General features: G+C 38.8%; 2 protein-coding genes across 2 annotated transcripts in view; both read right to left on the bottom strand.

The window, feature by feature from the left end:
* The window catches only part of hsc70 (heat shock cognate 70), a 38,613-nt gene extending 37,551 nt beyond the window's left edge, over window positions 1–1,062 (bottom strand). The window contains exon 1 of the mRNA XM_028822426.2: window positions 895–1,062. The gene's annotated coding sequence lies outside the window, so the exon portion shown is untranslated. The remainder of the gene's footprint in view (window positions 1–894) is intronic.
* A 15,605-nt stretch (window positions 1,063–16,667) lies between these two features.
* si:dkey-238d18.4 (TBC1 domain family member 15) overlaps window positions 16,668–24,068 on the bottom strand; it is a 28,372-nt gene continuing 20,971 nt past the window's right edge. Inside the window, exons 7-10 of the mRNA XM_028822430.2 lie at window positions 23,913–24,003; window positions 22,067–22,215; window positions 19,121–19,262; window positions 16,668–17,596 (exon numbers count right to left, since the gene is read on the bottom strand). Of these exons, the coding sequence (XP_028678263.1) occupies window positions 17,437–17,596; window positions 19,121–19,262; window positions 22,067–22,215; window positions 23,913–24,003 (542 nt within the window). The 3' untranslated portion in view covers window positions 16,668–17,436. The remainder of the gene's footprint in view (window positions 17,597–19,120; window positions 19,263–22,066; window positions 22,216–23,912; window positions 24,004–24,068) is intronic.

Below are 24,068 nucleotides of genomic sequence, written 5' to 3'. Positions count from 1 at the left end.
GGATTGGCTGCAGCAGACCCCCGTGACCCTGTGTTAGGATATAGCAGGTTGGATAATGACTGACTGACTAATAGATAACTAGAATAGAACTCGAGTCCCTGGATGTGTGCACCATGTTACACTCACATAAAATATAAATTAGTCGTTCTTCTTATCATGGGCTGTGAAAACAAAAGTCGCTTAGCCACTCTAATGCCACATTTACTTTTCTGTCATAAATGTAGAACTTCTAAGCAGTAGAAGTTTATATTAGAAACTGAAAATACTATTCATTTATAATTATAGAATAAACATGTACAAACCAAAAAAATTAAGATGTGAATGGATTTTGAAGTCATTAAACTAAAATTAAATAATAATAATAATAATAAATTTTATTTATATTGCACTTTATATTTTAGCAATCCCAAAGTGCTACAGAGTAAATTATACTTACAATGACACAAGCTTGTGTAATCAAGAGGTTAACGTTTTTAGTAAATGCCAAAGCATTTCCAACCTTTTGTGCAGCAGGAACAGCAAAGCCCTGGGATTAAACGTTTTCTGTGTGAGCGTTGAGTATTTGGGGTCTGTAATGGTGAAGGCTTGTGGCCGCCTCATAGCCAGGGGCTGAAACACACACACACACATGCACACACACACACACACACACACACACACACACACGTGCATGCACAGGTAGCAGACCCTAAAGCCCCCGCTGAAACACAGCATTATAAAGCAGGCCGGTTAGCTGAACTTTGTGCCCACCTGCCCCTGGTTTGCATACTACCATTGAGTCAGATGAATGTAACAAGCAGTCTAGCTGGGTGTTCAGCTCCAAAATGTTGCCCCCAAACATGCCCAGGTGTCCCGTCAGGGCAGACAACCCACTCATTTGTCAGCTAGTATTACCTTAGTTGCTCAGTGAGTGTGGAGTTGCAGACTCTTCGTCCCCAGTTGGCCGAGCTCCTGTGGGTGCTGTGCCTGCTATTGATAAGCCCAAAGTCGTTGACGCAGTCTGTATATATAAGTGTGCAGAGGGATTCTGTCAAACTCCCGAAAGTTCTGCACCCACTGCTGCTCATTCCACAGCTCTCCTCTTGACCAATAGCAGCCTAGCACAGTGTAGGGGGGGGGGGGGGAGTATTGAGGGGCGGACGTCTGTTTTTTTGGCAGTGACATCAGGGGCAGCTGTGCCTCTCATACTTTGTGCCAGGAGTTTTCTAGTGTGTTCTGTAACAAACTCATTCCTGTTGCATAAAGATTTGCACTTATCTGTAACGTCCATCCTCTTCAGGGCCGTTTCGAGTGCCCTTTGCAGAGGCCATTAAGTTGGCTCTGTAAGAGAATGTCGGGAAGAACTGAAAAGAAAAACATAAAGAATTCAGGTTCAATGTGTGGCATTATGGGAGTGAAGACTTCTTCAGAACCTGCTAAACGTCTTAGAAATTCCAGCAGTCAGATCAGCGAATTTGTTTTGGCTCGCATACCCTGGGCCTTGTTGGCTCATCACTAGAAGAACTTTTTTTTATTCCTCATAACTGATAAAAAGTCAAAAAATAGGCAATGCACACACAGTAAAACAGACAAGGCCTACATGTTTGCCCTTTTCTCGGTGCCTTGCAGATTAATCAGGCTCATCTACAGTAATGAAATCTGCTTTTGCCAGGCACATTGGATCACTGATGTATTTTTTTGTTGTTGATTACTAAAATATATGGTTGATACAAAGACAAATCATTTTCACAAAGAAAAAACAATGTCAGAAACTAATAAAAATAAATTAGCATTCATTTTTTAATTATTCAACCTAGTAAGACAGTTCAGGGTTGAGGATGATGGAGCTCATCACGACGGCATAGGACAGCTTAGCTATTAACTAAAGAAACGAGCTGGATGGGCTGAATGTCCTCCTCTCGTTTCTTATGTTCTCATGACATCAGGCGTAACCAAGCAATCAAGTTTATTCAATAAATTGAAAACTGCATACCAGTGAGTGAGGATGTGCACATGGATGCACCCTGCTCTGGACTGGCTGCCCAGTGTGGGAAACGAATCAATGACTGAATAAATATACTAAACATACAACAAACCAAATATGCAAAAACAAAACAAGTCGCTGAGTGTGTAACTGGTACACTCCCATCAGTCCCAAACGCACAAAATCAGCAGTTCACAAAACTGGGCATGGAAAGGATATAGAAAGTAGACTCTGGGGATGAAAATATACTATAAATACACAAGTGAAAAGTACAATAAACAGGTTCAAATAAAAAACAATAAGCATAAGGGTGAGTGACGGGAAGAAAAACCTGGCACAAATCAAGAAGAGGGTAAAGAGTGGTCCTATGACAGAGAAAGAGACAGACTGGCACTGGCACTGGCACTGGCCTCGTATGTAATGCAGTTGGTTATGCAGGAGTTTGGGAGCCACCAGCAGCAGTAAACCCGAGGTGCCCTCAAAGCCTAACAGGACGGGGCAGCATGGCAGGAGAGCGAGAGAGAGCAGGGGCCTGGAAGGAAACATATAATAATAGCCATTTTGTACTGTATGTATTTGGCTTGCACCTTTATGTAAGGCAACTGACATGATCATAATACTTTACATTTATTTGCTTACTTTTTTTGTAGCACAGAATGATGCAGAGGATAGAAATGAACTGACGAAACCTGTACTTCCATCCATCCATTGTCCAACCCGCTATATCCTAACTACAGGGTCACGGGGGTCTGCTGGAGCCAATCCCAGCCAACACAGGGCGCAAGGCAGGAAACAAACCCCGGGCAGGGCGCCAGCCCACCGCAGAACTTGTACTTTAAAATCCAAAAATATATACTATATATTGTGAGGTTTCTGGACTCTTTTGTGATTGCCACGTCTGTGGAGGACTGCTTGTCCATCGGTGAGGCAACCACAGGTTTGCAGCACCCCCACACAGCGCCAGAGAAACAACTACAAGCTGATTGTGGCTGCACTATAAGCACCTGTCACCGATGGGTAATGCAAGGAACATTATAAATACTGAGAGCAGTATATAGTCATATGAAAAAGTTTGGGAACCCCTCGCAGCCTGCATCATAATTGACTCTCCTTTCAACAAAAAAGATAACAGTGGTATGTCTTTCATTTCCTAGGAATATCTGAGTACTGCAGTGTTTTCCGAACAAAGATTTTTAGTGAAGCAGTATTTAGCTGTATGAAATTAAATCAAATGTGAAAAACTGGCTGTGCAAAAGTTTGGGTCCCCTTGTAATTTTGATGATCTGAATGCCAGTCACTGCTCAATGCTGATTACTTGCAACACCACATTGGTTGGATTAGCTCGTTAAGCCTTGAACTTCATAGACAGGTGTGTCCAACCATGAGATATAAAGGTATTTAAGGTGGTCAATTGCATGTTGTGCTTCCCTTTGACTCTCCTCTGAAGAGTGACAGCATGGGATCTTCAAAGCAACTCTCAAAAGATCTGAAAACAAAGATTGTTCAGTCTCCTGGTTTAGGGGAAGGCTACAAAAAGCTATCTCAGAGGTTTAAACTGTCAGTTTCAACTGTAAGGAATGTAATCAGGACATGGAAGGCCACAGGCACAGTTGCTCTTAAACCCAGCAGGTCTGGCAGGCCAAGAAACATACTGGAACGGCATATGTGCAGGATTATGAGAATGATTACAGACACCCCACAGATCACCTCCAAAGACCTGAAAGAACATCTTGCTGCAGATGGTGTATCTGTACGTCGTTCTACAATTCAGCACAATTTGCACCAAGAACATCTGTATGGCAGGGTGATGAGAAAGAAGCCCTTTCTGCACTCACGCCACAAACAGAGTCGCTTGTTGTATGCAAATGCTCATTTAGACAAGCCAGATTCATTTTGGAACAAAGTGCTTTGGACTGATGAGACAAAAATGTAGTTATTTGGTCATAACAAAAAGTGCTTTGCATGGCAGAAGAAGAACACCGCATTCCAAGAAAAACACCTGCTACCTACTGTCAAATTTGGTGGAGGTTCCATCATGCTGTGGGGCTGTGTGGCTAGTTCAGGGACTGGGGCCCTTGTTAAAGTCGAGGGTCGGATGACTTCAACCCAATATCAACAAATTCTTCAGGATAATGTTCAAGCATCAGTCACAAAGTTGAAGTTACGCAGGAGTTGGATATTCCAACAAAACAATGACCCAAAACACAGTTTGAAATCTATAAAGGCATTCATGCAGAGGGAGAAGTACAATGTTCTGGAATGGCCGTCACAGTCCCCTGACTTGAATATCATCAACAATCTATGGGATGATTTGAAGCAGGCTGTCCATGCTCGGCAGCCATCAAATTTAACTGAACTGGAGAGATTTTGTATGGAAGAATGGTTAGAAATACCTCCATCCAGAATCCAGACACTCATCAAAGGCTATAGGAGGCGTCTAGAGGCTGTTATATTTGCAAAAGGAGGCTCAACTAAGTATTGATGGAATATCTCTGTTGGGGAGCCCAAATTTATGTATCTGTCTAATTTTGTTATGATGTATATTACATATTTTCTGTTAATCCAATAAACTTAACGTCACTGCTGAAATACTACTGTTTCCGTAAGGCATGTCATTTATTAAAAGGAAGTTGCTACTTTGAAAGCTCAGCCAATAATAAACAAAAATCCAAAGAATTAAGAAGGGTTCCCAAACTTTTTCAAATGACTGTAGCTTGGCCACTGGCCTGGCCCCGGCCCTGTCCGTTTGCTGTGTCTGTGTATAGGAGAGTGGCAGATCCCACTATAATAACTAACCTCGCTGTTCCTGTTTCAAGTTAAATGAAGCTGGTTTTGCTATAATACTGAAACTAAGACTCCTTTTTGGGGTGCAAGATAATGACTCACGCATCACATGGTACCAGAAGTGGGGTCTTGCGTCAATGGAAACCCAAGAGGCATATAATATCCTGATACCAGTGGAGCAAAATGAGGCTTCTCCATGCATTTTGGTCTTCGCGCTCCCCAGGGATATGCTGGTGAAGATGGCTCCCTCGGATGACCCAGAGTGTTTCCTGTTCTGCTTTGAACGCACGGCAACATTGATGCACTGGGACAGGGGAGCCTGGCCAGGTATTGTGGCCCCGTTTTTAAATGGGGAGGCCCTACAGGTCGTGTGAAACCTCCTTCCTGAAAGGCTTGATGATTATGACTTCCTGAAGCAACAGATCCTCCGCATGGCTGTGAGCTCGGTGGCCAAGGGGCATCAGATCCATCTGTGGCATTTTGATCTGGACCACCCTATTCGAGGGCAGATCCAGGTTCAAAGCTGGATACGTGGAGACACTTTCAAGCACATTGTGGAGAAGCTCGCTATTGATGCAGTCCTGTCAGGGATAGACGAGAGCCTTTGTGATGAAATGCTATGGAACGACGTCCACTTGCTTCTAGACCTGACCCGCAGACTGGAGGGAGCACAAGCCACCTGGATATATATTTGCACACACTCACAGAGCAAATTATCAGGCACATGTATGCACCTACTGTACTCATCCATGCAATTTATCTAGTCAACCAGTCACGTGGCAGCAGCAAAATGCATTAAATCCTGCAGATACAGGCCAGGAGCGTTAGTTAATGTTCACATCAAACACCAGAAAACGAACATTTGTGATCTCAGTGATTTCAACCATGGTATGATTGTTGATGCCAGAAGGGCTTGTTTGAGATCTCTTGTAACTGCTGATCTGCTGAGATTTCCACACACAACAGTCTCTAAAGTTTACTCAGAATGGTGCGAAAACAAAACCATCCAGTGAGTGGAGGTTCTGTGCACAGACACACCTTGTTGATGAGAGAGATCAGAGGAGAATGGCCAGACTGGTTAGAGATGACAGAAAGGCTACAGTAACTAAGATAAGCAATCTGTACAACTGTGGTGAGCAGAAAAGCATCTCAGAATGCGTAACATGTTAAACCTTGAGGCGGAAGGGTTACAACAGCAGGAGACCACATCGGGCTCCACTCCTGTCAGCCAATAACAGACAGCTGAGGCTGCAATGAGCACAGGCTCACCAAAACTGGACAGTCTGATGAATCTCGATTTCTGCTGAGGCATACAGATTGAAGGGTCAGAATTTAGTGCCAACAGCTTGAATCCATGCAGCCAACCTGCCTTGTGTCAGTAGTCCAGGTTAGTGGTGGTGGTAAAATGTTGTGGGGAATGTTTTCCTGACAAACTTTTGACCCGCTGATATCAATCAATCAATCATCACTTGAATACCGTGGCTTATTTGAGTATTGTTGCTGACCATGTGCATCCTTTCATGACCCTCTTCTAATAACTACTTCATGATAGCATGATAATGCACCATGTCACAAAGCAAATGTCATGTCAAATTGGTTTAAAAAACACGACAATTAATTTATTGTCTTTCAGTAGCCTTCCCAGTCAATGGAACTGAATCCAGTAGAACACACTTGAGATGTGGAAGAACAGAAGGTTTGCAGCATGAATGTGCAGCTGACACATCTGAAGAAACTGCGTACTACAGTCATGTCAGCATGGACCAGAATCTCAAAGAAATGTTTTTAATATTGTTAGAATCCATGCCATGAAGAACTGAGGCTGTTTGGAGAGCAAACCGTGTCCCTACTCAGTATTAGTGTAGTGGTCCTAAGAATTTGCTCAGTGAGTGTATATACAGTTAGGTCCATAAATATTTAGACAGAGACAACTTTTTTCTAATTTTGGTTCTGTACATTACCACAATGAATTTTAAATGAAACAACTCAGATGCAGTTGGAGTGCAGACTTTCAGCTTTAATTCAGTGGGGTGAACAAAACGATTGCATAAAAATGTGAGGCAACTAAAGCATTTTTTTTTAAAACAATCCCTTCATTTCAGGGGCTCAAAAGTAATTGGATAATTGACTCAAAGGCTATTTCATGGGCAGGTGTGGGCAAGTCCGTCATTATGTCATTATCAATTAAGCAGATAAAAGGCCTGGAGTTGATTTGAGGTGTGGTGCTTGCATGTGGAAGATTTTTCTGTGAACAGACAACATGTGGTCAAAGGAGCTCTCCATGCAGGTGAAAGAAGCCATCCTTAAGCTGCAAAAACAGAAAAAACCCATCCGAGAAATTGCTACAATATTACGAGTGGCAAAATCTACAGTTTGGTACATCCTGAGAAAGAAAGCAAGCACTGGTGAACTCAGCAACGCAAAAAGACCTGGACGTCCATGGAAGACAACAGTGGTGGATGATCGCAGAATCATTTCCATGGTGAAGAGAAACCCCTTCACAACAGCCAACCAAGTGAACAACACTCTCCAGGGGGTAGGCATATCAATATCCAAGTCTACCATAAAGAGAAGACTGCATGAAAATAAATACAGAGGGTGCATTGCAAGGTGCAAGCCACTCATAAGCCTCATGAATAGAAAGGCTAGATTGGACTTTGCTGAAGAACATCTAAAAAAGCCAGCACAGTTCTGGAAAAACATTCTGTGGACAGATGAAACCAAGATCAACCTCTACCAGAATGATGGCAAGAAAAAAGTATGGAGAAGGCGTGGAACAGCTCATTATCCAAGGCATACCACATCATCTGTAAAACACGGTGGAGGCAGTGTGATGGCTTGGGCATGCATGGCTGCCAGTGGCACTGGGACACTAGTGTTTATTGATGATGTGACACAGGACAGAAGCAGCCGAATGAATTCTGAGGTGTTCAGAGACATACTGTCTGCTCAAATCCAGCTAAATGCAGTCAAATTGATTGGGCGGCGTTTCATGATACAGGGGGACAATGACCCAAAACATACAGCCAAAGCAACCCAGGAGTTTATTAAAGCAAAGAAGTGGAAAATTCTTGAATGGCCAAGTCATTCACCTGATCTTAACCCAATTAAGCATGCATTTCACTTGCTGAAGACCAAACTTCAGACAGAAAGGCCCACAAACAAACAGCAACTGAAAGCCGCTGCAGTAAAGGCCTGGCAGAGCATTAAAAAGGAGGAAACTCAGCATCTGGTGATGTCCATGAGTCCAAGACTTCAGACTGTCATTACCAGCAAAGGGTTTTCAACCAAGTATTAGAAATGAACATTTTATTTCCAGTTATTTAATTTGTCCAATTACTTTTGAGCCCCTGAAATGAAGGGATTGTGTTAAAAAAATGCTTTAGTTGCCTCACATTTTTATGCAATCGTTTTGTTCACCCCACTGAATTAAAGCTGAAAGTCTGCACTTCAACTGCATCTGAGTTGTTTCATTTAAAATTCATTGTGGTAATGTACAGAACCAAAATTAGAAAAAAGTTGTCTCTATCCAAATATTTATGGACCTAACTATAGATAGATATAAATTATGTATGTATATTATTTAAATATAAATATATTTATATATATATATTGTAACCACAAGAGGTGTCACTGAGTCCCAAACCACAGACACAGTATCACCAAACAAATTTCAAATAAAGGGTTTTTATTTTTAACCAACACTTTTCCAACTGAGTACCAGCCAAAGTACACAAAAATAATCACTGATTCTCTCCTTCCATCCTCTTGATGAGTGTCACCCTCTGAATCCTAGAATAGATGCGGTGGGTTCTTTTTAAACTGGAGCCAGGAATGGTCATGTGGAGCAATTCTGGATCAAATGGAAACAAGGGCAGTCTTCCCCCAACAATGCCCTCATGTGGCACCCAAAGACCCCAACTGGGCTGCTCCTCTACACTCCAATGCCCATGCAACCCTACGGGAGTCCTAATTGAGTCGAACATGGAGGGACTCAGCCACCAGTTGTGTGGGGGAATGAACTGCTTTGGGCATCTATGTTTTTTTGCCCAGTCTATCCATTTGCATTTTACACTGATTGGGAAAAATATCGCTAACCATCCCAGCGAGTTGAGCTCCTTCCATTATGACTTCCATGATGAGTGACGATTCACTGCCAGTCCATTTGCCTTTCTATTATGTATATGTATCACACATACATGTACAGACGACAGACAAACACACACACATATACTCAAGAATGGCGTTTGGGGGTGGCAAATGGGGTGACTGCCCCAAGCCCTGCGTACCCAAGGGGGCCCAGCTTTTGAGGTCCATGTGTCCCATTCGAGTGGATTTGTCAAGTTATATTCTCCAGTTATAGTTTGATAAAGTCCGCGTGTTATCTTGCAAAAATTTAGCTGAATACTGAAATGAGAAAATCCAGCATGTGTTAACATTATTTTAATTAAATTTGCACGCACATTTATACAGTCCACACATACCGGTAACAGCCTTTGATGTAACTGGCCCCGCGTGGGGTTGGTCAGCCATAGGCCCCGCAGACCCCTAAGGCCTCCTCTGCATATACTTCACATATATCTGTATACTTTATATCTGTCTAATAAAACGCTTAATGTCTGTGTGTGTGCCTGGTCCCTCCGAGAAACCCAATTGGTCCACTTTCCTGTGGTTGCTCAGTTAAATGCAATCAAGTCAGGAAGTGCCAGGTGAGGCAGGTTGACACCTAAAAGTATACCAAGGAATAGCATAGGAGAAACATAGAGAGTCACTTTCAAACACAGAAAATATTCAGAAGAATACGAATGATGTTTTCACAGTGATGACAGAGCCATCTACCTATGATTTAGACAGAATTTGTACCGGAGTCGAGCAATGAACCTCGAATGACAAAGTTTGAGAAGTGGCCAAGACTGTTCGATACAGACGAGGGTATCGAAGAAAGGTGTCGGACGAAACCTGAGGATACACATAAGGCAAGAGATATCAAATATTTCTACATTTTCATTGCTAGTATATATATTTTATTTTATACATATACAGTACACACCTTTTCATACATACAGTACACTGTATATGCACTAGCATTGTAAATTAAAGTACCCCCTGGATGATAGAGGAAGCACAAACCAAGAAAGGTGGGACCATTCAAGAAAGACATCTAGCAGAAGGGCAGTCATAGTCATCCTCTGGAACTTTACAATGTGTAAACAAGTGACCAGGCGAGCAACTATAATCACTGCAGCACCATGCTGCTAAATTTAAAAAAACTTGAGAGACAACAGATAAGCTGATGCACAGGTCTTTGGGATGTGGGAGTAAAACTGGAGTCCCTAAAGAAAAATCCACAGACCATAACTGGGCTAGAATAAAAAACACAATAGATACAAATGAACTCCACAATAAGTGTTGAAAAGAAGTTAATAACTAAATACACTGTGAATGGGAGGACTCCAAGATTTATAGTATATTAGAAGTACTAGATGTCATAGACCAGCAGTTCCTGGTATATAATTAAAAAATATCTAATAAATAGTTGTGTGTGCACCACATCGGTATCCTAAATGTCACCATTTACAAAAACAGACCATTTTTAATGTGAACTTTTAAAGTTCACATTAACATTTATAACCCAGGATTCTTCAGCTATGGGGCAGCAGTGTGACTGTGCCTTTGGAGTAATATCTCTTACAAACAAAATCAGTGACGTTTGACAAATGTGTTAGACTGGTATAAAGTCAATAAAACTTGTTAGAAGTATTTGGATTGACACAAAGCTAGTGCTGTGATGGACTGGTACCCAATCTACGGCTGGCTCCTGCCTTATATCCAGGCCCAAAGGGGCAGGCTCCACACTAGCCTGAAATGGATTAAACAAATTCAGTAGCTGATGGAGCAGTAATAACGGTATAAAAAGTGAACAAATAACATGTTCATTTCAAACACAGCTGGAATCAGCTGCATGAAAACGTACAAGTACAGCAGAACCAGGACTAAGCACCCTTGCTTTATATATTGCAAGGAAAAATGGCTTCCATTCACTCTATTATAGATAGATAGATAGATAGATAGATAGATAGATAGATAGATAGATAGATAGATAGATAGATAGATAGATAGATAGATAGATAGATAGATAGATAGATCTTTATTGTCACTTTTACAAAGGAACAACTAAATTGAAGGTGCAGTCAACTCAGTGCGAGGCATAAGAGTTAAAAAGACAAGAAGAGAGAAAAAAATAACAAACCGAACAGTAATATACAAATTGCACTGGGTAACTTAAGGTCTATATTGCACATTGGGAGAATATGAAGCAGTTTTATTCTGAGTTCAGGGCCATGATTGGCACTGCGTACACTGAAACACTGAAGTAATGCTGCGTTCCATTTGAAGTTGGAAGTCAGGATTTCCAAGATCCTAGTCAGAACTTTCAACCAGAACAGCCCCTGAAGATCCAATTTCCAATTTGGAAACTTGTGGCTGGTCTGTCAAGTCCAAGTTTGTCCAAATTCAGATCAAGACATCAATCCAAAATATAGGTGTACACTGCAGACTTTCAAGAGCTGTAGTTTTATATTGTTTATTTGCACTTCTGTCTGTTTGCGTCTCATTAAATCAGTTGTACACACAGTACTGTCCAACATCTGTCCGTGGACATGCTATTACAGTGTTTGAATGCATAAAACACTATGTAATATGTTGTTATTAACTACTATTTATTCTGATGGGGCAAGCGCAACAAAAAGGTTTTCCTGGACACATCCATATTGGTTTTCCGAATGTTTTACATTTATGTATTTGGCTGACACCTTTATCCAAGGCGACTTACAACATTTACGTATGATACCTTAGGTTTTCCATTAGAGCACAGCCAGGTCAAGTGACTTGCTCATGGTCACATAGTGTCAGTAGCAAGATTTGAACCCATAACCTCAGGGTTTGAAGTCCAAAGCCTTAACCACTACACCACACTGTTTTACTGGAATGCGATCAACTCAGGTGTGATGTCATTCCCATCTCCAACATCTAAATGAAATGCAGCATTTGCCCCTAAAAAGCACAAGCGCTGAGCGAAAAAACTTATTTGTCAGTATGGCTATGTACAATTTAGACGTACTGTATTTAGCAACAGCTGTTAAGCAGTAAAGTAAGAACTAAAGTAAAATTGCTAGAAATTAACAACTTTAATTAAAAAAATACTTAAAACTGTTTACCTGAGTTACTTTGGTTACCAAAGTAATTGACAAAATACAAGTGAGATATTTAAATTTGTTTAAAAGTAAATTCCACCAGAACATGAAAAGGGGAGTTTTACTGACGTATGTCTAATTTCATCTGTGGCCCAATCTGTCAATTGGTTGAGCACTATGACTGTACAAATGGATTAATGGGCTGTTCTTCATGTTATCAATATTACCCATGGGAACAAGATATTAACGGGCAATTAGAAAACCACATTAAATATGTAAATGAGCATTGTACTCCCACAACAGCCACCTATTTATTTCAACTGCCTGTACCTAAACAGCCTTAAATTAACCTTAGCTGTAATGTAATATTTGTTTCTCAGTTGTGATATTCTATCTCGTAAGCACTGACCAAAAACAGTCATTTTAGCTAGTGCTTCTCTTACATATTGTTTATCAGTTACAAATCTCTGAATTATGAAATGTCCACATGATGACATGTGGCTATTTCTCTTTCACCAAAGACTGTCTAAGATGACTAGTACAATACTTCAGCACTAAATGAGGATAAGTATTCTGAATTTAAGGCTGGTGAAGCGAAGGCAGTAGACACGGTGCACCGATACTTTATAACACTGCACCAGGGTTTAACAAGTTCAAGTTTCACACACACTTAGCTAGCTCGAGTGTCATAGTGGACTAAGCTCTCTACACCTCTGTGACACTACAAGCATCTTTCAAGAACTGCCTTCAAGACTATATTTAGCTGTGCATGCAATCTGAGCATCTCATCCATGGAATGGATAGGCTGAATTCAGACACGTATAAATAGCCTGTTGAGTACACAAGAGAGGACCTTGAGGGAGAATCCCCCTCCATGTTCCTTTTAGGTCAGTTCAGTGTAATGTATCGCATGCAAAAGCCCAATTTACAAAATCTCGAAATAACAGGGTGACCTCAAGAACAGACAACATATCCCACTTGCTCTTTCCTTATCATCAGCTGCTTGGATGAACTGCATTGATGGAACTCCTCAACTCTGTGCTTTTTAAAAGAGACTGACAGTGACTATAACCTGCACTGTGCTAATTCAAAAACTAAATAATTGTTCTTTCTTACTTTCCATAACAAACAGTAAACTGCTCTTTACCACTGCTTCATACTAGAAGGACAGAATAGTAACAGCTTTATTAATTGCTAGCTATGTTTTCTATCAATGACACGTAATAGAATACATTTAAAAATATCTGATATTTAATATCTCTTGCACTACATGTACTTTCAGTGTTCCTCTTATGCCTTTCGTCAATATTCTCAAGTGTCTCAAACTCTCTTGACCAAAGCTTCTTGTAAAGACTGCTTCTCAAACAGTTTCATTTTGAGACTCATTACCTGCCTCATGTTTACTTTTTGACCAGGAATTGTAGATGGGCCCTCATGTTAATGTTGTTGAAGGCTACATGGGTCACACCTCGTTAGTACTTAACAATCCAATGTTGCTTGGTATGTTATTTGCTTTTTTTTATTGAAATCCTACATTTTAACTTTGTAAAAAATATTTTTTTAAAAATTGTCACAATAAGGAATTGAACTTTGCACACTTAACGCATCATGTCATCACTCTACTACTTGGAGTGCTTGGAGAGGCCACACAAACACATACACACAGAGAAAGTAGTTTTTTGTTATATAGTTGCTAGATTTATTCTACACTTCACTTTAGAGAATGAGCACTTGAGATACAATGTATTAAAACAGCCTTATTTGATATGTCCTTCTGAAGCATGGTGCAATCATATTGATAAAATAACCATCCACTTTATTCTGCTCAATTCAATACAAGGTGATGGGGAGTTAAACCCCATTCATGGAATGTCGAGTGCAAAGTAATTTAAACAAAAAAAAAAATCAACTCAGAACAACACAAAAGTGCATTACCGAGCACATGCTTGCTCACACACAACATTTACTCAGTACTGGCCAATGAACCTGATACGTAGGTCTTTGGGATGTAAAGAAAAAGCCACCTAGACATGGGGAGAATGTGTAAACAAATGACCAGGCTCATGCTAGAGTGGTAAGGCAACAACTATAGCTACTGCAGTGCCATGCTGCTAAATTTAATAAGGAAACATTTTGTAAATCAACATTGTAAAATGTCTACCTATATACACGCTATCCACCTTAATACAGGTAAAAGGACAGGTTTCTGTCCAGTTGCTATGTCTCTGTCATTCCAATAGATGGCACATCACAAACAGTTTTAGCAAATAAACATTATAAAATGATAATAAACAGATACAAATAACAAAAAAAAACAAAATAAGCAAATAAAAATAAAACACTTTTAGCAATAAAATGCATTGCATTTGTCATTCCAACAGATGGAACATCAAAAACATTAATACTGCTTTTACAAATCCTATACCAAGAGGTACAGTATATAACAGAGACAGACACATAGTATGGCACACTGCAAATGATGACGAGGAGGTCTACATTCAGGTTGCACTGCTAATCTGTCATGGTTTGCCTCCATCAGGACATCTAATGGGCATGCAGTATGTCACAAGGAGAGCTTCTTAGACCCTTATTTTTGCCTATGGATTCATGAAATCCAAAGGGAAGCACCCACAGTAATCATTCAGAAGATGGACCACACCTCATTAAATTAACTCAAACTAGAAGTGCCCAACTGACTAACACCACATAAATAAGGATTTACATAAGAGGCCGCCAATGGCATTCCAGAATCTAACCTTCGTAGAAGAGAACAGCATAATATTCTGTTAAGTTATTCTGGCTTATAGTGAATAGCTATGGACAGAATTTTATGTCCACTACATGTAAAAGACTACCTTAAATTGCAGGAAAGAAATCAATGTAAAAGTTACGTAATGGAGATGAAGGTCATCATGATCTTAATCACTTTTTGGTCAAATATAAACATATTAAATTGGACTAAATGTATTTAAGAGTCATTTTGATAAAGAAAATCCATCATGTATTATTATTACCAAACTCTTACTATGTTAATATGTTTAAAAGGTAACTGGTCTCAAATATTTGCCCAACTACATTGTTGCTATTCTAATGTACAAGTAAGCCCCCGATTCTCTAGAGAATCGTAAATCCAAGAATGGCAATCAGTTTCTGTTCCGTCCGATATTTGGATGGATGACATATCATGGAGGGTGGGTGCGTCTGGGGAAATGTCATTTAATTAAATAAGCATATCTGTACTAAGGCAGTTTCGTTTTGTGGAGACGTGATTCCGTTGCCTTTGCTGACACCGACTGCTGGCAGAGTGGAGCACAGCAAGTTTAGGTGTGGGCGGTCGCGTCCGGGAGGCTGTAGAACCTGGCGTGCACGCTTTACCTCATGTTTAGTTCACAGGTCGTGAAGTGGGTGCCACCTACTGACTCTGGGAAGCCGCTGCGTTTGACTCTGGGGCGCCGCGGTGCATTTGTACTACAGCGGATTCTTTGTGTGGGCGCCTTCGTTCATTGTTGTTGCGTTCATTCATTGTATCTATCCATACGCGCTCCTTTTGTATTTCCGTTAGTTGAGCTCTTTCATTGTGGAGCCGTGATGTGTTTGCTTCTGGTGTGTCTGAAGTGGGCGCCACCTACTGACTGTGGGAAATCACTGCGTGTGAGCGCAGTGCGCATGCGTTTCAGTGCGTCCGTGCATAAATTAAACTGTGGTTTAGTAATATAGATTACTGATGAAAACATTCTTCTTTAGAATATAAAAATTCAAAGCTATGAAAGATCAGATTGTCCAATGCTGATGACAATAGACATTATCAAGACTATGGACACAGACGATAGCAAAGAATTTGCAGTGGTAAAGGAGTTTGGTTTTTTTTTTTTTTTTTTGTTTTTTTTTAAATCCATCAAGAAAAATGAAAACTAGCTTCACTACACTACTGAATAAACTATAAGAGCTAGAAGGTTAAACGTAAAGCCTGTGGCACGCGGCTGGGGGTAGTACCCAGCCAGGACACCCAAGAGGACCGGAGGAGGGCTTATGCCTCCTTCAGACCACGGAGTTGGGGGGTGTGCGACCGCCCTGGTGGCTTTGGGGACCACGGGTAGACAGCTTTGAAGCTCAGCCCTGTAGGGGCCCGTGGTCACCGCCAGGGGGTGCCCCGATGCCTATGGAGCCCTGGACATCAGCACTTCCGGGAGTGCTAGGTGAAAGAGGAACGGGGACACCCGGAGTGCTTCCAGGTACGCAGCCGGCACTTCCGCTACACTGGGGAGTGCTGGCAGAAGATTGTTGGGAGGCACCTGGAGCACATCCGGGTGGCTATAAAAGGGGCCGCCTCCCTCCATTCGATGGCTGGAGTCAGGAGGTCGAGAGACGAGGTCTTGGAGGAGACAAGGAGGCAGCCTGAAGAGTGAAAGAGGCATTGTTTGTTGGCCAGGACTTTTGGGGGAGTTAAGGGGTTTGTGTGCACTGTGTTACTGTAAATAGTAGTGTAAAATAAACGTGTGGTGGTGTTTTTAAACATGTCTGCCTGTCTGTGTCCGGGGCTTGTTCCACAAGCCTCATCATTTCATTTACCGCATATCAGCAAATGACTTTGGAATGTCATTTATTTCTTTGACAATTAAAGTAAACAGTGATGTTAACAGCAAAGTGTTGTATCTACACATTTGCATGCTGGGCATACCTACTAAAAGCAGATGGCTGATTGCGACAAATCTAGAAACAAAAGCATACTACATCTGAATAGACAGCTTCTACCGGTCATGAGTGGGAAATACTTAGACCTTAGATACAGAGTGAGATCACTTAAAGCCAAGGCAAAATAAAACCACTTCAGAGCTACAAAGGCTGATACATGTGGGTAAGAATAGACAGTGAACTGATCCAACCACCATAGCATAAATGAGATGATGAAGAGGAAGAGGAGGACATTGCCTGTGAGCCCATTGTTCATGACTGAGCTCGGATATGCTCTATCCTAAAGTAATGGTAACTAATGATCAGTCTTCCTCAGGTAAACAAATTCAGAATGAAAATAAATTCCCATTTAATCAAATATTTGCTTTCCTTCAAATTAATAAATGTTGTGCATCACCGGATGCACATTTCTTACCTGGTGACTGATGATATGCCAGCCAAAGAGAACAATAAAAATATAACACTGAAGATTGACATAATTATAAGTAATGTTCAAAATATTAAAATTTAATTCACAAAGGTTTGTTTGAAAAGCATCTTATTCTTGAATTGTTAAAATGTCATACTTTCTTGATACTGTTTTAAAATTTACATCTTCTTGACTTTTATTATTTACCCTTCACAGATCCATTTATTTCCATGATAGATAAAACAAACTGAATCAAGTATGCAGCTTGTAGTTTTATAAAAGTCCCCTCATGTTGCCAACAAACACTGATTCCTCTGCACTGCAGAAGTTGTCTTGAATAAGATTGCTATTAAAATAGCCACCAACATAGTTATGGCCACACAGTCATCAATCGCTCAAGAGAAAAGGCTCCAAAGTTGAAATCCAAAAGGTTCTCTGCTTGGAGACTCCAGGCTGAGCTGATTAAAATAATCCAATACTGATTTGCGGCAGTAGTTAAAGAAATGTTCCTCTGCTTTATGGAGTGTTTTCTTCAAGTCTAGTTTGCCTTTCAGACTGAAAGAAAAGCACAAGAAATACAATTCAGTGACACCTTAAGTGAATTAAATTCCTAGATTTTAAACAGCACCTACTGAAGGCTCAGCCAAATTCTCCAAGCTGTTATTTGAATCTGCTTAAGAGAACTCTAGACATCTATAAATCTACTTTAGCTTTGCACCCAACTGAAAATGTCTGGCCTTCTTACTCTCCCCCCCTTGTAAGCAATCGAGTAGTCAACATTCACAAATGTGTTATATATACTTATGAAAATGGAAACTGGAACAGCTAATGTTCCAAGTTACGCCAAAGTTATAGCAAATTAAGGATTGTTGGAAAAAAATAACTGAATTTAATTTTCTATTAAGAGACAATTTTTTTGTGTAAACTGTTGACTTATGAAAATTTACTTTTTTAGTTCCAGACTTGATGAGAGCAAAGATGGTAGACCAAGCAGAGGATAAAATGTCATTTTATGATATTATCAAACAAATGGTGGCACAGTCATTCACGCTCAGCCAAGTCCAGTCTGGTAAATGTCACTTTGGAGTCTCCACATTGTTCTGAAATCTGTAGACAATATCCTCATGAGCCAAAGGTGCATATTTGGTAATCAGGCAGCTAGGTGTGGCCCTCCTTTGTGCATGCTATTGTTGGGTTAGTCCCCAGGGACCTCATCATATGGAATGAGCACTCTCAGATAACTGATGAATATGTTTTTGTCACAACAGACTTCAAGGTCACAATGTGAACCATCATCTTTGTATTTATGCTTTTTACCAGCTCCAGGGGCCATTGTTGTTCAGCTGTTGTATTGTGCTTATTCACATCAAACCAATACAATGCAGGCTTCTGTGACAATTTTATTAGAATAGTGATGACCATGTATTTTATGATGCTTTGTAGCTGTAACTCAACAAAAAAGGATACTACAGCAACTAATTATTGAGTAACTGCTGGAGGCATCATAAACCTATTAATACCACCAAATAAGATTATTGGAAGTCCTTTCCAATTTACAGCAACTATTTTATTTCCTATAGTGGGAATGTTTATCCTTCTCAGACTTAGCTAAGAGGCAACTTCTATTGCAGTGAAATGGCTCTCACTCAGCACAGTTTGGACAACTACTATAAAGTGGATCCTAGTGTCTTAAAAAAAAACATAAAATTAAACATATCTCCTTTGCATCCAGATAGCTGCAATATTTCCAACAAGTCAATATACTGTGTGTTTCCAAGGTTTTCTCTTAAAGACCCTAAAATTTATTATGATATTTGTGGTACTGGTCTCCTGAAGCTGACACCAACAAGCAATCTATTATTTTTGTAACAATCAGTTTACATTTTTAATACACTGACTTTCATTCCAAACATCTCAAGCTACTTTATAGGCCATAATAAAAATACCAATTAACCAATTAAACACTGTGCAACCACAACAACTGCAAAATTGTAAATTACCGAAAAAATAAAAGTAATACACATTTTATATTCAGATATCCGAATGTAAATGCAAGGCAAGAGAGATCTGGAGTCTCACCTGTTTGTAAACTGGATCAATTCTGTCTCACTTTGACAACTCAACAGTCTCTCGCGGTTTTCAAGGAGAATAGCAGCACAGACAAATAGGTCAAAAGTGAATCCCAGGTTGATAGAAGGCAATTCTGGTCTCACTTCACCTGCTGGGGTATGAGAAAAGACCCAAAGCAAAACACTCTCAGAGATGTAGCACTTGGAACAAATGTCTTTACTCTTTAGAAATTTAGAACACAATGCACATTTCATGCAGGTTTCAGACAAGCTTGGACCACATCAAAATCTGAGGAAGTGTTATTCTAATGGTAATGAAAAATGACCTGTCAGTTGGATTTACTGTTTGCAAGAACTAGGATTCAATGGCTATTTAAGTGTGCTGTCCATGGTGACAAATGTGTAGAAGTGATAGAACTAAGTATAAAGTTTGCAAACTTAATGAATCCTGATCTGTTAATTTTTCTACAGATAATGCTCACTATTTAAAATAATTATCTATTCACTTCAAATTTTTATAACTGTTAAAAGGGGAAACATACCTTTACAATTTAAACATTAAGACTATTTGGTTTGATAGTATATTCATTAGAAAGGTCATTCATTCAGACTACACTTCAGTGGATCTTCTAAAACCCAAAAAAGCAGACTGAATAAGGTCAATGTTTTAAATCTCATGGCACACACAAACTAGTTATTAAAATTCTGTGGCACACCAAAAAATATATTTTTTTCCGATCTGACAAAAAACAGGTATATTTTTCATTGATTTACAAAAAAAAGTAATAATAGTAATTACCCTTTTTGCTCCAAAGTTTCTGTTTAAAAAATCTTTTCTGAAACTATTTATTTATGACACCTTGTAATAAAACAATAATACTCAAATTATCAGGTGTCTTTATGTGTTTTATGAGCAGGTAGCACTGCTACCTCACAGTAAGGTGATCACGAGTTTGTGTCCTGGGTCCTCCCTGCATGCTATTTGCGAAGTGCTTTTAGTAGTGAGAAAAGCACTATCTAAATGTAAAAATTATTATTGCTATTATTATAATGTGTGTGTATGTGTGATCAAATTCAGCCATGTCATAGTGGAGAAAAAATAGTGAAACTAGATGTGCTCAACAATAAGATACTATCATTGAAATAATTACACAGCACGGTGTGCATGCAACATAAACAATGTGTATATTACTGGAGGAAATGTTCATATAAATTGATTATAGAAAATAATTTTTAGTATACACATTTTTAACAAGATGAGACATTTAAACTGGTTATAAATGTATGAAATTATACATTTATTGCTTTATACAGGGTGGGCAAAAGTAAGTTTATAGCTATGATTTATCTTTTAGGTAATTTGAGCACTTACGAGCACAAGTGCATTGTGCAATGGGACATTCTTTTTAGTTAATAAAGCTATTGTAATAATCATAACCTGCATGTCTTTTTCCATACAAACAACTATAAACCTACTTTTGACCACCCCTGTATTTCACATATAGTATATTGTTAAAATGATATATAAATCATATAAAATGGTAAAAAACAAATTTGCATTTCAGACATTTTTTTGTGTCTTATTTCTTTAAAGAAGGTGTTTAAAAAAAAATTGCAACACACCCGTAGACCATTCATGGCAAACCGGTTGAAAATTGCTGTTTTAAAGTAATCTTACTAAGTGACCACAAAAGTGAGTGTCTGGGCTTCACCCGATATCAAGACTAGATTATAAACAGCTGAAACAATACAAACCTGAGCAAATATCGACCTACTCCAAGGTTTGATTTTTGCAGAGCTAATCTTAAAATATTGGTGAAGTTATTAATGTATTATACAGCCTAACACCTATAAACTCTAAAGCAATAATTCTCAAGATCAGTCATGGGGGCTCCTGTGGCTGTAGGTTTTCATCCCAACCCAATTTTGGTTTTAATTAGACTCTGACCACATTTTATCAAGCTGTTAGTTCCCAGTTTATTTATTTAATTTTTTTGTATTAGTCCTGAAATTACAAAATTAACACATTAAATATTTACAAAAGAAAGCAATAATTTATGTGTGTTATTAGCTAGGAAAGAATTTGTTCATTTTGCTCTTTAATAATATCTGGTTATTTAAGAGGTTATTTACTAATACAAGTGGGTAATATTGAAATAGCTGCCCTTTAACCTTCCATATTGTTTGCACTGGTGTCTGTTCAGCTTATCATTAATTATTTGTTGCAAACTTAAAAAAAAAAAGTGAATAAAAAAGAAAATGAAAAAAACAAGTTGAACACTGATAAATACAACACAGCAAAAATGTATTTTTTATAAACGTAAATCTCAAACTACTACTGAGATCAATCAAAGGAAAAATGACTCACTGATTGTGAAAATGGTTGCAACAAAAACCTTCATCAACAGGGGGTTCCCAGGACTGAACTTGAGAACCACTGTTTTAAAATACCAGCTTTCCAGTAATCTTTGTGTATATCAGACAGCCCAGTAGTAGATGTGGATAGCGCTTTGAGTACTGAGAAAAGCGCTATATAAATGTAATGAATTATTATTATTATTATTTCTCTGAAGTATCAGTCTTAAACACATAATTGCTGTATCAGTGTAAACACCACGTCAGGCCCATAAACTGTACATGTTTATAACAAAAACATAAATCAAATAGCCTTTTACTGTCAATTCACTATATGTGCAGAACATACAGGAGAATCGAAATATTGTTTCTCTCTCATCTTCGTAGTACAATAAAATATATTAAAAAAAAAAGTATAAAAATATCAACTTAGTAAATTTTTTGTTACTATTGTGCTTTGTGTTTCTATTTCTAATAGCTCACACAATAAAACTTTACTTTATGACATGTAGTTCTTCACCTGAATAAACCATTAATACATTAAAACATTTTTACTGTTTCTGTGTTACTGTAATGACCCATGTGCGTTGTCTGTTCTTACCTTCTCGTTCGATGTGGTATAGTCGCTCTCGGTCTCTAGCCAGCTCTCCTTCCAGAGAGTTCAGTTCTAAATGATTTGTGCTCAAAACCTCAAAAAGACAGAGTGCATCGCTATGACTGAATTCACGCTGGAAACCCAGAAGTAACCACCTGTCAAAAACAGCTCATATACATAAATCAATTCTAAAAACAGTTGACCATGTTTGCAGCAAGAATGTTCTGCTTGTAAGCAATAAAATTCCCTTTTCTAAACAATTTTGTCAACTGCCACAAAACCTTTCAGTGCCTCACCAATCTGGATGAAGCAATATCCTTACAATTCACAAATGTGGCAAGGAGCATTTTAAAATGAGTCATTTTGAAGAACAAGGAAGCAGCTGCACAAAGACAAATGTATACATCAGAAAATTAGTTTAAGGATGTCTGTACCCATCATGCAATGTACAAGAGAGAAGGAAAATCCATTCTGAAGTCCTACAAGCAAGATCAAATGTCATTCCCTTTGCCTAGAATAGGGCTCTGAAAGGTGTCAATTGAAAATGTCAGAACTAAAGCATAGTGTGGGCTGGTTGATACTCGAAAAAGAATGCAAGAGTACAAGAATAACACCCAACAAGGAATAATAACAGGAAACGTCACACCAACAATTGTAAAGTACCATTAAAGTCAACTCTCTGAGCTCACCACAGTCAAAGAAGCTTTTGATGACTATCAGAAAGTCACTAGAGAAAAGGCTGATAGGTGGTAACAGAGGTATCTTAACTGCAATAGCTTGGACTTTGATAATTGAAAGAGAGAGAGAGTCCAGATACTCCCTTGGAGGACTGAGCCTACACTATGAATGATCCAAGGTTTAGCCCAGAATAAAACTCTAAATGGGGCTAAAAAGCCACTCTGTAACAGTAACTTTTGAGTCTAGAATTTGGAAATGTTTTGATAAGAATACTCACTGGTAAAGAATACATAAGAGGTGGAAAGTGAAACTAGTGGTACAAGGATGGTAAAGTGGAAAAGCCATCCCTCCTGAAAAATGATGAAAGTAACCTATTTAGTTAAGCTAAGATAGCCAGCTATAGTTTTGTCTCTTCTATTTTCTGTTGGTGCTTTATGTTCATTAACTAATTTTCTATTGAAGAAATAAAATAGGAAAATATTGGCCTTATTCTGGCATTAGTCCAGATGTGGTAAATACACCCGTTTAAGTAGTTTTGAATTTTGTTTATTTGGGGTTGTAGCATCTTTGCTTTATGTAAATTAATCTTGGTGATAAAATAATACAAGAGAAATGTGATTTATAAGAGAGTAATTGGTTAAAAGTTGAATAATCAACAAAAAATATTTTCTTGTGGTCAAAGTATCAAGATTAAAACATGTTCTAGATATTCTGTGAAGTGGGATCATACTACAGTGAATAGTAACAAAGCATAATTTTATACATCGAAGGATAAAAATGCTTGCAGCAGTATGCTTTTTTAAACGGAGTTTATTCCTGTAAATATGACATTGAGCTTAAAATTGAGAATATCTTGCCTCACCAGGTGATCATGGACATGGTCAATCAAATGACTTAAACCTGTAGGAAAATGTATCCTATATATAGCATTTGCAGTGCATATGTAATTATGTATAAATATACTAAAATGGTTTTCACTGTGAAAAAGTCACATAAAACAGAAGCTCTTTAACTGATTAATAAAAATATTTTTCACTATGATAAAAATGTTAGAGTTGCAGCTGTCTCTTCTGTTTTTGAATTAGTTAAATAAGCACTCTCTCTTCAAGACTCAATGAACATAAGTGTAAAACGTCAATAATGTAATAAATATAACAAACATAATATAATGTACCTGTGGCAAAACGCCAGACTGTCCAGCTCATCTCTTACCAGATGGGCATAAAGCAATGGGTCAAGTTCTTTAAGCAGTTGTGCCTCAAGCTCTGCAGAAGAAGAAATGTAATAATAAGATGAGACTTAAACAAATAATAGTGTAACTTAAATATTA

This window comes from Erpetoichthys calabaricus, chromosome 17 (genome assembly GCF_900747795.2).
Source record: "Erpetoichthys calabaricus chromosome 17, fErpCal1.3, whole genome shotgun sequence".
In the NCBI taxonomy this organism is placed as follows: domain Eukaryota; kingdom Metazoa; phylum Chordata; class Cladistia; order Polypteriformes; family Polypteridae; genus Erpetoichthys; species Erpetoichthys calabaricus.
The sequence above is the reverse complement of the archived record's forward strand: the minus strand, read 5'-3'. Positions and strand labels throughout refer to the sequence as shown.